Source organism: Pararge aegeria, chromosome 18, assembly GCF_905163445.1.
Source record: "Pararge aegeria chromosome 18, ilParAegt1.1, whole genome shotgun sequence".
In the NCBI taxonomy this organism is placed as follows: domain Eukaryota; kingdom Metazoa; phylum Arthropoda; class Insecta; order Lepidoptera; family Nymphalidae; genus Pararge; species Pararge aegeria.
The window spans coordinates 7,621,962-7,639,254 of NC_053197.1; the positions used below are offsets into that span (position 1 = coordinate 7,621,962).

The 17,293-nt window shown below is 34.9% G+C and overlaps 1 protein-coding gene across 3 annotated transcripts in view; it reads left to right on the forward strand.

The window, feature by feature from the left end:
- Positions 1-17,154, forward strand: part of LOC120631589 (proto-oncogene c-Fos) — a 96,590-nt gene extending 79,436 nt beyond the window's left edge. Inside the window, exons 2-6 of one of the 3 annotated variants that reach the window (XR_005659062.1) lie at positions 3,637-3,726; positions 8,170-8,325; positions 10,039-10,197; positions 11,488-12,728; positions 17,145-17,154. Coding sequence is in view for 2 of the 3 variants with exons in the window: in XM_039901226.1 (XP_039757160.1) it covers positions 3,637-3,726; positions 8,170-8,325; positions 10,039-10,197; positions 11,488-12,027 (945 nt within the window). In the remaining variant the exon portion in view is untranslated. Of the gene's footprint in view, positions 1-3,636; positions 3,727-8,169; positions 8,326-10,038; positions 10,198-11,487; positions 16,507-17,144 lie in introns of those variants that run through there. The other 2 variants (XM_039901226.1, XM_039901227.1) reach the window with 2 other exon arrangements.
- The last annotated feature ends 139 nt before the right edge of the window (positions 17,155-17,293 follow it).

Genomic DNA, 17,293 nt, shown 5'->3' on the forward strand with positions numbered 1-17,293 from the left:
CCGGGCAAAGGCTTCTTTCAAGGAAGAGATCGATTTAAACTTTATCCACGCTGCTATACGGTTTTTATGACTTAAAATTTTCTTACAAGTGTAAGTCTTTTAAAACACTTCGCAAGGTGCGAGTTTGAAAATATCACTAAACTAAACACATGGGATTAAGATGGGCCAAAACCCCAAAAACATTGTTCTTGTTTTTGTAGAAATTGTGGCAATGAAAACACGTTATCACATACGGGCTGTGCAAATTTCAACTCTGTACCTGTTACGAGTCATGGGATAAACCTGTCAGATGTACAGACGGACGGACGGACGGAGGAAGGACGGATACACGAATACTAGAGGCTTAGCGATAGAATCCCATTGGCTCCTTCGGGTTCATAATCCAAAAAATCATTCAATAAAAAGTCCTATAGAACTACTGCTACTAACCTTGCACTTATAGATTACTAATCGATCAAAATGCAAAAGAGCTCCTTGCAGTATTTAGGTCTGTTGCACGCGAAATGCTCGTTCGAATGCAAAGTGGGCATATTGAATGTTTGCCAAGCATTGGCCACGTAATACCACGTGACCATTAGCCGTCATTACAAACATTGGATAATTCTAAGCGCCAAGCAATTTGAGGTCATGTACCTCAGACACAATGTCTTGGTTACTTAATGTAAAAGTAGACTACCTGACGCTATTTATTATGTTTAATGATTTATTTTTATAAATAACTGGTTGTTTCTTTTTCTAAATTTTATGGTATGCCTATTATGGTATTCTCAGACTTCGAAACCATCACAATGCAAAAAAAAAAAACATGTCAATCTTTTATAGTTCATATTTCCGGAATAAAAAGAAGCCTTGTGCTGTTCTGGACTATAATCTATCTCTGTGCTAAATTTCATTCATATCCGTGGTTGGTCGAGGACCGCCAGAGCCGGACTAACGAATAGTATTGGGTTTTCTACCTAGAAATTCTTAATACCAGCCCGAAGTTTGAACATGGGCCGTAATTCAAAAACGTTCTGCGCTTGATCTCTTTTGTAGTAGGAGAGTTAGGGAATAGAGTCTTGGACATCACCAACCCTTCTGCCCAGCGTGGTGTTTATGAGCAAATCCTCCCGTAAGGAGAGGCCTTTAGTCCAGCAGTGGACTGTTAAAGGTTACCGGTGATGTATATTCTCTTCGTAATTGTTTACATGGACTAATTGTACATCATTATCCGTTACCGTCGCGTTATAAATGTGTACAATTAGACTTGTATGCGCCGCGGAATGTGGAGCGTGAAATGCCCACGAACAAAAGGCTAATCTGGTGCGACATCTTGTTGATCGTTGCTATTATGTTTAATTCCGCCATTTGCATATCCGTCTGTAGGTTACCATTGTTACTTATATAAAGTTTTACTATTAGGTAGATAGTATTATGTAACTTTCAATAGTTTATTGAAGCATTTTAACGCAAGTTCAGGTAACGGGTTTGGTTTAAGAAGAAACGGGCTAGACAGAGGCGGAATCCGTACTCGTCTCAGGTGCTCGTAGAATCCGCAGAAGTGTGTTGAATAAAAAAACGGTGTATAAAAAATTATGTTAACAGAGGAATGTTATAAGTTTCAGTGAAAAGACAAAAGCGTATAGGAAGACTGGTGAATTGAAGATGATTGATTGTGTGTCCGAGGATATGCGTCTAAAAGAAGTGTATAGAGAGAAGTGAGTTTAGGGAGAAGACATGTTGTGCAGAATCCAAGCGTGGAATGAGGGCAAAAATAAGAAGAAAGCAGACTTGAAAATGTTTAATTCAAAACTGTGCCTATGGATACAAAGATCAATTGTAGTTTAACAACGATTTTGTAATTTAACAACGATTTAATTTTATGACACTATAGTGCCTAAAATATTTTTATATTTGGTTAGGTTCTACTCGTAATTATAATCTAAGCAAATTAATTAGAGTCGTATGGGTAGGTAGGTATTGAGTTGTATTTTCTAAGCAAGTCGAGGGGAACACATAAAAAACCCACTTTAATAAACATGGCACCGTCAAGGAACATACATTGTCCATTTAGCAGGCGGGCGGTGACATGGAAAATGTTCCATTAGACGTTGTCAAGGCCCGACACTCGTTTCCCGGCTTCAGTCAAGCCAAAAATAGGATAGGAATAGTGTTAGACAAATCGTAGCGGTTAACTAGAATAAGTGTCCCGAATTTAGAACTATAACAAAATACCTAACGTCCATTAGTTGACATAACTATGATGTAAAATTCGTAATGAAAAAATGAAAATAATAAATAAATAATAATACAAACTATAATTAGTTTAGGGCTAGATGGGAGCATCTAGCCCTAAACTAAGCGTAGCTTTGTATTATGGGTACTTAGATGAAAACTTAGCGCACTATGAAATACAAAACAATAAGGAAGTTTTCTATAAAATTAATTTTCTTTTGATAAAATCGACTTCGATAAAGCCTCTACTGATTTTTTATTCAATATCAATTGTTAATAAGTTATGGTGCTGTACATAATTTTCTTTCAGCTCAAGTTAGCTAATTTGAGCTCCTCCCAGAGGGGAGGAAGAGAAAATGTTTTTTATTTTTATTGAATATATTTAAATGTATAAAATAACTATACGGCTGATGGGGAAAATGAACATCTATCCTGGAATCCTCAAACTTACCCCTTCGTATGATATCCCACTTGTCCTCAATACCGACTTTTAAAATTTCGACACGACAGTCAGTGGGTGGAATGATCTTTTAGGTTTTAATTTTTGATCATAAAGTTAATAGCCCCAAAAATCACGTCGAAAGAAAATTTTGATACATTCGACTATATTCTATTGAGAAGTATATTGATGTCGGACCTTGAATTTTTAAACAGGAAAACCGCGTTAAATTTACGTACCTACTTAGTTTATTAGTTTTCCCTTGTAACATATTTTTCGGCTGTGGTTTATTGGAACTGCCGTCTGCTGTGCTATTATGTACATATAAATATTTTGCAATAGTTTTTCCTGGAGTAACTATGGGTAATCAAATCCGGCTAGAATGCATTAGTCTAGATTAAAATTAAAGTATATATAACTATATCTACTTTATCGAACCCAAGAGATAAGTTAAGAAAAACTAACGCACGTCGGTAGGTAGCAGGTCATCATCATCATAATCACTTTAACCGATTGAAGTCCACTGCATAGGTCTATTTTAGGGAGTTCCAAAATCCACGGACCTGGGCTGCTTGTTTCGTCAACTCCCAGCGACTCGTTTGATGTCGTCTATCCACCTCGTTGGGGGCCAACCAACGCTGCGTTCACCTGTGTGGGGTCGCCATTCCAGCACCTTGGAACCCCAACGTCCATCGGTTCTCCGAGCTATGTGCCCCGCCCATTAACACTTCAGCTTTGCGACTCGCTGAGCTATGTCGGTAACTCTGGTACTTCTACGGATTTCCTCATTCATTATTTGATCATGTAGGGATACTCCCAAAACAGCTCCCTCAATCGCCCGCTGAGTGACTCTGAGCCTTCTTATGGCCCATAGTAAACGACCACGTTTCCGATCCAAGAGTTTCAAGTAGGTGCATGATATAAATATCATAAGATTTTTTTTTCTATTATTTAGCTAAATGTAAGTATAATCTAAATTGCAGAATGGAAGCGGGAACGACTCTAACTCATCGATGTCAAACAGCTCGTCAGCTACCTCACCAGCGTCGGGTACTCCGCCCAGCATACAAAAGGTAAAATTATACCTCCAAAAAATATATTAACCCTATATATATATTAACCCTTATATAACCCTTATATATATATTAACCCTCCATAAGGTCAACTTAAACAAAATATACTTATATGAAGCGGTGACTGAGCTACAGTGGCTCGGACTTCGGCTTTACTTTCGGGGGGCCGAGTTCGAAACCCAGCACACACCTCCAAGTTATGTTTGTTTATAGTGTTTTTAGTGTAAGTTATTAAAATATCACTTGCTTCACCGGTGAAGGAAGACACCGTGAGGAAACCTGCATGCCTGAGACAATTTTCTTATTCAAATAAGCCTAGCAAGAAACTAACAAGAGAGATATCAAATGTTTGTATAAGTTCAGATTTGGATATTGTAGTGAGCTAATAGTGCTACGCTCGTACTCTTAACAAGCTCAAACTAAAGCGAATTGGAATCCTGGTCTAAGATGCCCAAGACAAACTAAGCCGGGTATGCTTAAAACACCCTAAAAGACAGCATAGTTTGACTTGCAAGGGACTGATTTTAAAATTCCACTGCACTTTTCTTACTTCTCTACCACGTTAAGACAGACAAGACCGTCAGACTGAGAAGATCAATAGTAGGTACGAACTACGTAGGCCACAATAAAAAACAGAATTGATGGGTACTTGTAGCATATAATGCGTTTGATAGTAGGTACTTTATGGTAAGTATAGGTACGACAGGTCAAGTATAAAAATACTTTACACAGAGGCTAACGTTTATTATAAGCCTTTGCCACTATAACAATAATTGCGAATGATAAAACCAAGATAAAACACTGCCATCACGTTTAAATATAATTATTTTGATGGCATTGACTGTTAACTTATCGTCAACAGCTCCTCCCCCAAGTCAATCTCCATTATCAGCATTTAAAGGCGGAACATTAAAATCACGATATGAAAATGTCCGCCCACACCCCAAGGAAATTCGATAAACCTTTGACTATTGAACATTTTAGGAGGACAGTTTCGGAATTCTTTGCAAGGTCCCAAGTCGTCTCTGTCGGTAACCAGAGGTGGTTATGGATCCGGCCTCCCTCGGGGCAAAAGGTTTCGATCGACGGCCCTCTTAACTTTTTTGGAGTAATGTGCGTTTTTAATTTATACAATTCAATATCACTCGCTTTGACGGTGGAGAAAAACCTCGTGAGGAAACGTGCATTTCCGAGTTCTGCAAAACGTTCTCAAAGGCGCGTAAAGCCTATGAATCTGCTACGGCCTAAACCCTCCTCAAGGAGACCCGGGCTCTATAGTGGGCTGTAGTGGTAGAGTTGATTTGATAATTCAATGAAGTATTTAGCAGAAGCGGTGATAGCACTTTGGGTAGCACAATCCCAGTACGCACCTCCAACTTTTTTAAGTTATGTCCATTTCAAGAAATTCAAATATCACTTGCTTTAACGGTAAAGGAAAACATCGTGAGGAAACCGGCATGGCTGAGAGTTCGACATAATGTTCTCAACGGTGGAGTCCACCGATCCGAACTGGGCCAGCGTGATGGACTACCCCTTCTCATTATGGGATGAGACCCGTGCACTGTAGTGGGCCGGTAATGGGTGATGTGATGGTGATGATGATTAGCGGATTTGTTGACAAAAACGTTTATTTTAGTAACTAAATAACGCTTGTAATTTAATTTTTTTTATTTAGGCATTTTTTTGTAATCATCATTTTAAAAAAATAGTCTCGAAGTTTTTTTTTTAATGTTATTTAAAGAATATTTCTTTTAATATAATCTGTTGTTATGTTCGACGTATTTTTTTTCCTTGGAAAATGAACAATGGTCCGGACGTTCTTAAATGTGAGAAAAATGAACGCTTCCAACGATTATTACGATGGTAAAAAATTACGATTGCATTTATTTTGCAGTACCATGAGTATCTGCTATTATGTATTGTAATTCATATAATTGAGGGCATAATAATTACTATTAAGTATCTATGCAAATAAATCTATTAGCAGACAGCAAGGAGCCTCGTATAAATAGATATAAGTTGTGTCTCGTAAAAAGAACGCTGACGATATAACCTACTTACTACACATAGGGAATTCTGGTATATAATAATTACCTATTAGTGATTCTATTCCTAAAAGACTTATGTTCTTCGTCAGAACCGTTTTATAGTTGCCTAGAACACTTTAAAGTTAAACCTCTTCATTCATATATACCTGAGAAGGCACTTTTTATTCAGAGATAAATACTACTTTTTTTATTGTTGTAAGACAATGGTGATACCTAAGTAGCTGCATTTCAAAAAACGAGTTAACGTAAGTTCCAAACGTGCCCGGTGCCCGGGACCCACCCAGGCTTCTTGAAAAGGCCTCTGTCTATCGAACTTAAATAGCTCCGACGAAATCATTTCAACGTAAATACTTCGGTCTTACGGCATACGGAGGTAATGAACAAAACTGTTTATTTGTTTATCCTTCTTTCACACAGCAACACATAAATGTATGTCGCGATTTTTTGCATAGAGAATAGATGGCCGGAGAGTGACGTAGTGACTTTTACCATCATTATATTATTGCTTATTCATGCTAATAAACAAACAAACTATTTTATAGGTAATAACGATTAATAATGATTGGTGTTTGCCTTTGCGTGGGTAAAAGTTAAAACTAATGCGTGCCCATTAAGCATCAAAACATTACTCAATCAATATATTATAAGAATCCAATGTTAAAAAGATTACTAGCTCACGATTTTATTGAAAATCCACATCATTCAATTCTTAATTAGATTTTAAAACGTGCTAAGCCATAATTATATGTTTACCCTTACTTTGATTAAATGTTTATCATTAGTGAGATGAGTCGAAATTAAACATCAGTTTTTTTTTCGTAATCGCACCATAATTACTTCATCACGATGTAATGATGGTACGTTAACTAACAATAAGTATTTAATCGACTTAAAAAATAGATAAATAATTACAGCAACACTAACATAACAAGACAAAATAAATAATGTAAACAAATTTTGACTTAAATGTAGGTACTACCTTTATTTCGCAAGCAATTGACGTGAACATGTACTTATTTGCATTATTTTCGTTTGTCCGAATTTGTAGGTAGGTTACCTAATTCTATAATATGGCGCTTCGCACAGCTTTGATATCTTGCTAGAAACAAAAAATAATGAGCACAACGCTCACTTGAATATATCCCGTCTCTATTATGATGATGATCTGTTGAGATTTATTGCTATCGAAGCTATAATTATATTGCAGAAAAGAGCTGTTCCCGAGCCGATATAAAATCACGCGAATCCCTCCGTGAGAAATTTGTAGAAATTTGCATACCTGCTTACTATAGCTTCACAGTATCTATATTTATAATAATATAGTATTTGTAAGACACAATATTAGTCTTTATAGGCAAAAAATTGATATAAACAAACGACTTCTAAAAATAATCAAAAATTAGTGACATTGCATATCATCTGGGATACGTACCTACAAAAATAACTTGTGGATTGAGTTATACACTTTTTTATTATAATTCCCAAGGTAATTCTGGACCTAACAATGCATAATTTTAAAGAATATGATAAATCACATTCATTACAGCGAAGTTACTAAACGATTGCTGTAGTCCTAATGACAAAGTTGCTTGGAAGCATCCGGAACCGCTTTCATCTCACACACGATTTAAAATGAATGTTAAAATGTAAAATGTAAAATATTGATGTTGGAAAAGAGCAACTGCTGAGTTTCTTGCCGGCTTCATCTTGGTAGAATCTACCTTCCGAACCGGTGGTACAGTAACTATAAAACACGGAATTGACATTTCAAAAGTTCTTATATATTAGGCGTTAGCACTTGAAATAAATGAATTTGAATTTTGAAAATTTTGGAATTTTTAGATGATGATAAAGTAATTTCGCTGCGACGTTTCAGAACCTACTTGCTCTGCGGGTCTTTCTTTAATCTTGAGACTTCCAAAAACACCTTTTAAAATATTATCTCCTTAAGCTACCTAATAGAATTAAGTATGATAAGACTTCTTTGACTCTGTTACTGAACTTTGATCTGCAAGACTACTGAAATGTTTTGTAGTTCATTTCAAGTTAGTCTGTGACTGCCATCTTCACTGGTGGTTAAGTGATGATACAGTCTAAGATGCTAGCGGGTGTGAAAATTTCATTAAATCCGTACCAACCTAATCGGTTTATTTGCGACATCGGACCGGAACGCTAAATTATATCGTGGCACGTCTCTGTTGGTAGTGTGGTAACAAGATACGATCGTATTCCTACAAGAGAGGACAACTAGAAATTCAGAATTATAAATTCCCAAATTGTCCCCATCCGGGGATCAATCTCAGGACCTCCCAATTATAAGACCACAGCACTAACCAAAGGTCGAAGCCAGCTTAAAAAATTTAAATAATCAAATTAAGTCCATTTTTATTTTCAGACGTGCTCGGAATTAATAAAGGCCGGTTTGAAGTTGACCATAGAGTCGAAGAGGAAGATGTCGGGTAGCGACACCGACGGCGGAATCAAACGGATGAAGAAAGAGGAAAGTGATGATGACTACGACAGTAGTCATACGCAGGCACCTAAAAGTGAGGTAAGGAGTCACTTATTGTTCGTATCTACATATCATTGACAATTAAGAAGACGAAATAGCTTTCTTTCTATTTAAATTTCGATTAAAACGTACCTCGGATCTCGTAAAGCGTACCTATTTAAACAAATGAAATAAATCTAACAGCCTATCATTTTATTATGAAATACAAGTTTAATGTTAATTACACGAAAAGATAACATTAATTTAATAATGCAATCATTTTTATTCGCATCTATATATAGGTAAAAAAGTTGTGTTAGTTACACCATTTATAACTCAAGAACGGCTGGACCAATTTTTATGATATTTGATTTTTTGGATTCATCTTAGACCGGAATAGGATAACAAGTATTAACATATAACAATCATAAAAAAAATATCCGCGGAACGAAGTTCGCCGAGACGGCTAGTTTATTATAAAATTGAAAACTAAGCAGATCTTCAGGTTAGTGCGGCGAATACGCAAGTGAATCCCGTAATCTCACTTATAGATTCGTCGAGGTAGGCTTTTCTGTATTAGAAAAATTACAATCTTAGGTCTTTTTACGTGCCGCGACCTTCACCTTCTCATCAGCCTATAGGTAAATTTGTAGACCATCATAGCAGTTCAATTGATAGGTATTGGGTTATTTTGTCCGGAAACTCCGTTCTGGAGTTAGGAAAGTGGCTTTCACCAGCAACTTCTGATAATAAGCGATTGCTTAAAGAACAATCTGTAATGAGGTAGAGTTGAGGGTTTAAGCCTCTCTCCTAAGACCATGCAAGCGTATAGCAGTGGAACAGTTTATTACAAAAACCCAATAAATAACATTTTACATGAGATAGAACATTACATTTTATTGTCGACTCTTACAAACATACCTAGGTATGTGGGTATTTACCAAGTTAGCGCAAGTCAAACTTAGGACCTACTGACCTGTTTTATACTAAAGATCTGTATGACTTTATTTACTGAGTTGGAAACTAGTAAAAGAGCAATTTCTAAATTGAATTATTCAGGCGTTTCGAATGTAAAGATGGTAAACTCACTGCCAATGATAATAATTTCCCATCAAGTTTCAATCGGGAAGTTAAGTCACGATCGGAACGCATTTGCGATGCCAGTAGCCAACCTTCTTTGTAAGCTCATAAAACTTCAATAAAGCCGTTGAATTATAATGCAGCTTGGTAGCTATAAAGCCAGTTTAGTTTCGATTCGCAATCTTCCTGGCCTATGAAGGAGTTCCTGGTAGAGTCATCAATAAGTATCGAGTAGGTTCGACAGCTTAATTAACATAGTGCGCTGAGGTATTCGATTTTATATAGGTACGTATATTTAACTAAGTACTAGCACCTTCATCAACGTTATTTTTGTTTTTATGAGTCCCCAGAGAAACGTCTGTTTCCCGAACGACAAAGTAACCTTATAAAATTGTTTGCTTCCTGAGGCAATTTATTTTCTCGTCGAATTTTATCAATATCCGTTCCATAGTTTAGCCGTGATAATTTTGATAACAAAGCATTATGATTGATTAGATTTCGCAAAGTGTAGAACTGAAGACAGTGTTGGGTTATCGATTCAGTTATTTCTTAAAAGATCTCAAAAGATTTGAATCAGAGATAGAACGTAAATCACTAGAAAATAAAACACTAGAAGAGAGTTGAGCGTTTAATTTACTGGGGCAGTTTTTATTAAATGTTTTTCTTTAGTTTCATTCTCTCGTTCTTTTACAGCTTACACCAGAAGACGAAGAGCGCAGACGGCGGCGACGTGAAAGAAACAAGATAGCAGCAACCAAGTGCAGAATGAAGAAAAGAGAGCGAACTGTCAACTTGGTGAATGAGAGTGAGATACTAGAGAACCAGAATATTGACCTTAAAGCGCAACTAAAGGTGAGTTATTGGAAAATAGTCCTAATCACAAAACTTGAAATTGCGTAGTAACCCCTTACCTAGGTACTAGAAGGTAAAAGCTACAATTTGAGAGCGCATAAAGCCAGATAGTCAAATTCTAAATGATGCGTTTTATCAGAAGCAATATTGTTCGTCGATCGATAATATTTAATTTACCTCTACTATGCAGTAAATATGCAGCCCTATCTAGGTATCCACTTATTTTTTCTTGAAGCTTTTTTTGTTTCTTTTAAGTAGGCTTTATATTATCTGAATCCTTAAGAGTCAAGCAACGAGAGAAAGGCATAAACGCCTTGCGAAAATGAATAGCACAGGCGGGCGGGCGAGTAATAGCGGATAAAAGTTTGTAAAATCTTATCTTAAGTTGTACGCGGTCGAAGTCGTTGAGAACCACTAGTAGATATAAAATAGATTAACCTTTGTTGCACTGTTGGTTTCGGGTTAGAACATATTTTTTTATGAGCACCGATGAATGAAAAACTAATATCTAAGTAGTAGTTACACAGTTATATAAAAAATATCAACCTAATAAACAGTTTACTGCTTTGCAATGACACGGATGCAAGTTTATCGGCCCACTCATTAGCGTTATTTTATATGTTAATAGAAATACCAAATTTAGATAAGGTCCGTAACCCACCTTCATCGTAATTAGGTAAATAGAAAAGGAAACTTGCTTATCAATGTTATATTTAATATACACGGATATATACGGGTTTGAGGTTGAAACTACGTGTAAAAAATATAATATAAACTATTATTGCTTTTAAGGAAATACTTTTTCCTACTTAAAGTTATATTTACCTACCTGTACGAAATGTTGCATTTAATATATACACAACTAGATATAAACATACTTACCTATTCGATTATTATTCATTACTGAGCATAATGAGGTATATCTTTGACATGTCCGACATATTAAATTTGTCATGACGTCACGCCAAACGCTACGATTAGATACTAAAGTATCTAAACGAAAGTACCCAATCGTAGCGTTAGTACCATATATAATACATAGGATACACTATTACTTCACACACTGGAGAACGGGAAATGTCCCAAAGGGTTATGTTTTTGTTTCAGATTGTAACATTTAAAATCAATGTGTTATTTACAGAAAAGTGAAATTAGATTTCTAGACGCACGCTACTGATTCTGTTGTACCTACCAAAAAGATATTTGGTAGGTACAACAGAATCAAAATTAAGATAACTTTAGGTTTTTCTAGATTATTAGAAATAGTTGTAACTAAATAAATTGTTGCAGGATCTGGAAGTCCAAAAGCGGCAGCTGATCGACATGCTTTCCGTCCACTCGGCCTCGTGCGTCAAAAACAACACTTGCAACGCGAGAACATCGCCCACCACGCCGTACAACATGCTCCGAGCGTACGAACCGCCGTCAACATTCCCAGCTAACTACGACACTCACTCGCCGTACATCCGGCCAGAGTCGGCGAACATTCTCGCATCCAGCTACACGTGCGCCACTTCCATCAACGGAGACTCTCCGGACACGATATCCCTCGACGCAACGTATATGACCCCCCAAACTATAGAATTAGACTACAACAGACCGGACAGCGTCCTCAGTCTCCCTCCAAACTCCGACTCGTGTTACATAACAACAGATGGCTACCTCCCTAAAGCCACGACAATTCTGGGCCACATAGAACCTGAAACGGAATACTATGAAGCCGATTTAAATTATGTTGCGACGACGCCGCAATGCCACAACTACCCTGTAAATCTCCAGGATTCTCAAAGTAAGCTCGGCACTAGCCTTAACGACGGGTGTCTCGTTTAACGACTCGCTAACTTCTCACATGATTGGGGTCCAAAATTATTTTCACATTGTATACGTATGTAACTAGAACTTGGAATTTTATTGGCTAATTATAATTCGTGCATATGGAAATGTTATTAAAAAGACCTAAAGTTAGTTATTTTCGATTAAAAGCACTTTCTTGATTTATCACGTCGTCGGGAAGGTATTATTTCGAAACGAAATCGTATGTCTACTGTGTAGAACAACAGCGTAGATTAGTATGGAGGTTGTATCATTAAGGTGCATTTTGGAAATATGCGACAAAGACAACAAAGACACTTTGGTACAGAGAATGAGCAGTCGATATTATTGTGTCTTTCTTTGATGTCGTTTATGAAAACGTACCTTATTTTAATACATTGCAAATGAAAAAATAATAGGTAAACTTATAGTCGCCGCAATGCGGCCTTACGATGTCACATCATGTTAATTTATTTGTTTTTAATGTTTCAAGTGTTGTGAAATAATAAGATTCACCATTACCGCGTAACAAAGGGACTGTGAAACAGTTAATAGATAGGTAGGTACGTATATTTTTCGATTTTAGTTTAACTCTAACATAACAGCATTCATTATTTTTGTAAGTCCTTTAATTTTGCTTTGATCTGTACAAAATATTTATCTTTATTTTAGATCTGATTTATTTAAGCGATGGTGCAATTGTTATATATATATATATTGTAAATAACTGATAGCTACAAGTGTCTAGTCTCTATTTACTACGCCAAAATTAAAATACAACAAGCATCACATAATGAAATTTAACTTCCAGTACAATACAAACAGATACCTCCTGTTGAAATTCCGTATATTTTATTAAACAGAGAAATATATTATCAAAGATTATAAATGGGATATAGATATTCCATAAATGTTGTTCGCTAAGGCCTAGATATAAGACGCTTTAACTCAGAATAAGTCGTGATAATGTTACTTGTTACGGATAGGTTACTTAAGTATAGAAATAATGCATATTCAGCTTATGTACCTACTAATAATAATATTATCCAAATAACACTAAGTGTTTGAACATAAAACACCACAGAAAGTGCCTGTTTCAAATTCCAATATACGAAATAATATTTAGGTACGTGTAAGATATACTTGAATAATTGTTTCCATTTTAAATATTTGAACTAAAATATTTTATATTACACAACATTGAAATCTATGAAATGTGCTAAAAGCTATAAAACTATAAAGTGCCTTGTGAAAATAATCCTTAATAATTGTTATCATAAAAGTCATTTACTTGTACTAATACGGTTATACAAAAATCCTTATCTAATCTTTTTATTAAGGGAATCAGTCCGCGTAGGCGAAAAAAGTCTGGCTCTTTGGAGTTGCTTAGAGTTCCCTTTTTCTAGGGGCTTAATTGTAACTTAAGGCACAACCTTCAATCTAAAAGCTACACCTAAAAGCTTAAACACCTTGAACACTATCCTGTAGTACTGGATAGGTTTCAGGCCACCTGTCGCATTCATTTAGTTTAAATCACATACTTAACTCTTTAAAAGTGAAGTTTTCAATAAACACTATGGTAGACCATCCCGTATTAGGGTGAGATTGGTAAGTTTGTAATCGTAGTTAGTAGTGATTTTCGAGTATCGAAACTGTAGTCACAAGTAAAATGGAATTTATCTACTACTCTTTTAAAGTGCAAGTTTCTACAGCCCGAGCTCTTGGTTAAGCGTTTGTTAAATAAAATCAATATCACATAATTTGCAACTCCAAAACAAATGCCATAAGGTCCGTTTTAATTTTACTTCATAGTGTTTCCATCCTCGAAAATGACTTGACGGTTGCGAGGTTAATGTAGGATTTCTGTTTAACCGAATTAAATCACGATACGCTGAAATCGTTCTATATTCAGGACATTGTACTAAGAGAATGTATTAGACAACAGATATTTTCTGAAACAGTGCCTTTTACTACCAGTGAAACTAGTCTTACGGCTGCCCAACGTATGCGGCATAACGTCAAAGACGCAGCCAGTCGCGCGAGCATTTATTTTTATATTTTTGATGTGATAGAATGCACAAAGATTTTTGGCTTTACACACGGGTATTTTTAGTCGGTGTGTGTCCAACAATTTTCAAATACATCAGGTTCCTTGGTTCTGAGCTCCTATAACGAGGAGGAGTCCCGATGAGTTCAAAGGAAATGTAGACTTAATTTATCAGATACCGCGTGAGTAAAACTGACTTATTTATGGAATATGAATACCAATCATGATAATTCAAATCGTGATAAAGTACCTTCAAAATTGTAAATAAAAGAAATATAGTATTTTGATATTCATACTACGCTTCTGTTCGGCAAGAATACCTAAATGTAATGGCACAAGTGCGCTAAGTTGGGCATTATAGTCGAAGCACAATTTTAAGCCCGAGCCATAGGTAGGGCGCTGCCGCGAATTTAATAACCAATCCTCACGTGTACCTACACTAAAATACAACAACTGTAAAACCACAGCAGCGGAATAAAATGATCCATAAGTATTTTTATTATCTTTATAGTTAAGTATTCTATTCTAGTTTTTCGACTTAATTCTATTTTTGTTAAAAACCTTTTTATAGATATTACATAATATAAAATATTGCACGTTATTAATTTGTGTGAATGGAACATTTTTGAATGTTTCGCATTTTCCAACGAAAATGAATGTATGGAGATATCGTCATTGTAATCTTACAATTAAGATTAACTCTGGACGATATTGTTAAAACAGTTGTGAATTTTATTTATTTACAGAAGCGATTTTTAATAAAATAGTATGTCACATAATGTTACCTATCTTGAGAAGAATAATTAATGTTGTTTTTATATTATAATCTGTTTGACAAGTGCCTAAGAAAAGATATTTTATTTCTATAGTATAAATTATCTTACTTTTCTTATTTTCTGAAAAATCTTTCATTACTGATCAGAAAAATAGTAAAAACTAATGCAGATGGATTGTTGATCGCAGTAGATGATAGTAGTAGCACAGATGACGCTGCTACTCACCGTCACGTCCCCCCCAAGAAGTGGAGTACTAAGCTACTGAACACAAATAGGAAAATATTATCTCAAAGTCTTTGTTGATAGACTGTGGACTAATATTGTCTTTGCAATCCGGCAGACTAACAAAATATGAGACTATGAAATATGGTGAAGCCATGTAAATAAAAAATAAAATTAAAATCAATTATTTTTCAATGATTGTTACCCATTTTAGTTCTAACAAAAGTGTTCATAAAATAACACTATAACTTTTGTAATTATTTATATATTTTTATAACCATTTATATCTTAAATGACTAGTTATTTATTGTATTATGTAAGAAATTATTGCAATTTATTATTTACTGGATTTTTTATATTCATGCCCATACAAAATCATATATTTTCATGAAAAATACAATACAAATACAATAATTATGTTACATAAAATATTTATTAATAAAAACGCTTTGAAAGACTTGCGCACAATTTACAAACTAAACTATAAATCCAAAAGTCCGCGTGTGCTTTTTTTCGTACATTTTCTATAATCTAAGAGGTTTTTTAAATAAATTCGTTCATATGGGGCAGAAAGATGGCACTTTGGGATCATGATTAGGTTGTACAACACCGAACTCTAAACTAAACTGACAGGCCGTTTATTGGTGTTCTTTTCCACAGGGATAAAACAAACTACAACCGAATTATCACTATTTCAGTTTGAGCACTAGATTTGCGCAGGTCAAGTCCTTGTGTATTTAGCTCCTAAAAATGGCCAATTGTGCTAATAATAATTAGGTTGTGAACAAAATCACTAAATTGCAAGGTGAGAAAGTAGTACTAGCCCTTTTTCAGAAGAAACATTGTAATGAGAATAATACTATTTTCAGACCTGTCAATTTAGTTAAGCAAATTTTGTGTAATTTGTTTAGAAACACGCTTTTATTTGATTTCAATAGCTTACACAATAGATAGACTGCTACTTAAAAAAAAAAAAAAACATCTGAAATGTAGTACAAACTACTTAAAAGGAGCTTATTTGGTTTTACCAAAATTTGGAACTAAATTGACAGCTCAAGTTTTGTACTGTCAGTTAAGTTTAGAATGTATGTACAATCTCATTGCTAAGCTAATCCTATATTTAATAAGATGAGCTGCTAAAAAGCTTTTCCAGCACTTATTTTACAAGCAAATTCAATGTTACATTTGGTTGTCTGATGTGCAATCAGAATCGATGTTTTATAGCCGATGTACGAAAAGAAACACAATTGGATTTTTGTTGCGGAATTTTGAGGATTTTAAACCCATTGAAGTTGGTGTTGTAAAATTTTATTCTAATATAAATAATATTGTATTGTCTAAGTGTTATAAATTTATAAAACATCACTTGTACCTGCTTCCTGAATATAAATATTTTGGCAATCGAAGCAAAATTACTGTGCTTATCTACTGAAAAATAAATCGTATATTGAATCATTTTGTTTTCTTTTCTTATTACCTTTAATCAAACGACGCTTACAATGAGCAGAATCTTAACTATAGCCTGATGCCCGCGGCGCGTATTGTTTAAACAAATATGTTTAATAAAATTTTTATTTCTGTCTTTAAAATTTAAACCTTTTAATCTTAGTTATTAAAAATGCAGTTTTAAATAAGAATGGCCGGGACCGTAAATAATAACTTAATTACTAATAAAAAATACACATTACTTCCGAAGTAAGCTTTATATAACTATTATTAGGAAATCTCTAAAATAATATGTACCAGTAATTAATAACGCAACTGCATCACGTCGTTTGCGCTCTATTGAAATAAGTAGTTAGAAAATGGCACCGGTGTGTCCGACATAGTTTTGTTTTATCACTGACTTTGAGCAAAGTCATAGTACGCTATATAGATCGCAGCCATGTATGTTCATTGAGCCCTAGGTCATAAAATTTCATTTGACTTGGCATACATTGCGTTTCGTTACATTGGTCTCAGTGGAATGGTCTCATTGCTTTAGTAGGTACGCGCTTACTTCTAAAATCTACCTAGGGGTTTAAAACCAGTTACTTACGTAAAATATTGTTGTTTTAGAAAAATGGTGAAAATTCGCTTTCATTAATTAGATATTGTAAAATTGAGGTATTGTACTTGTTAGCATTGTAAGTATAAAAAGAAGTCAAGTAATCAAAGTTAAAAATACAAATGAAAGAATTTATTTAATATATTAAAAATATTTATTGAATATTGTTGTTTTAGAAAATTATTGTGGAAA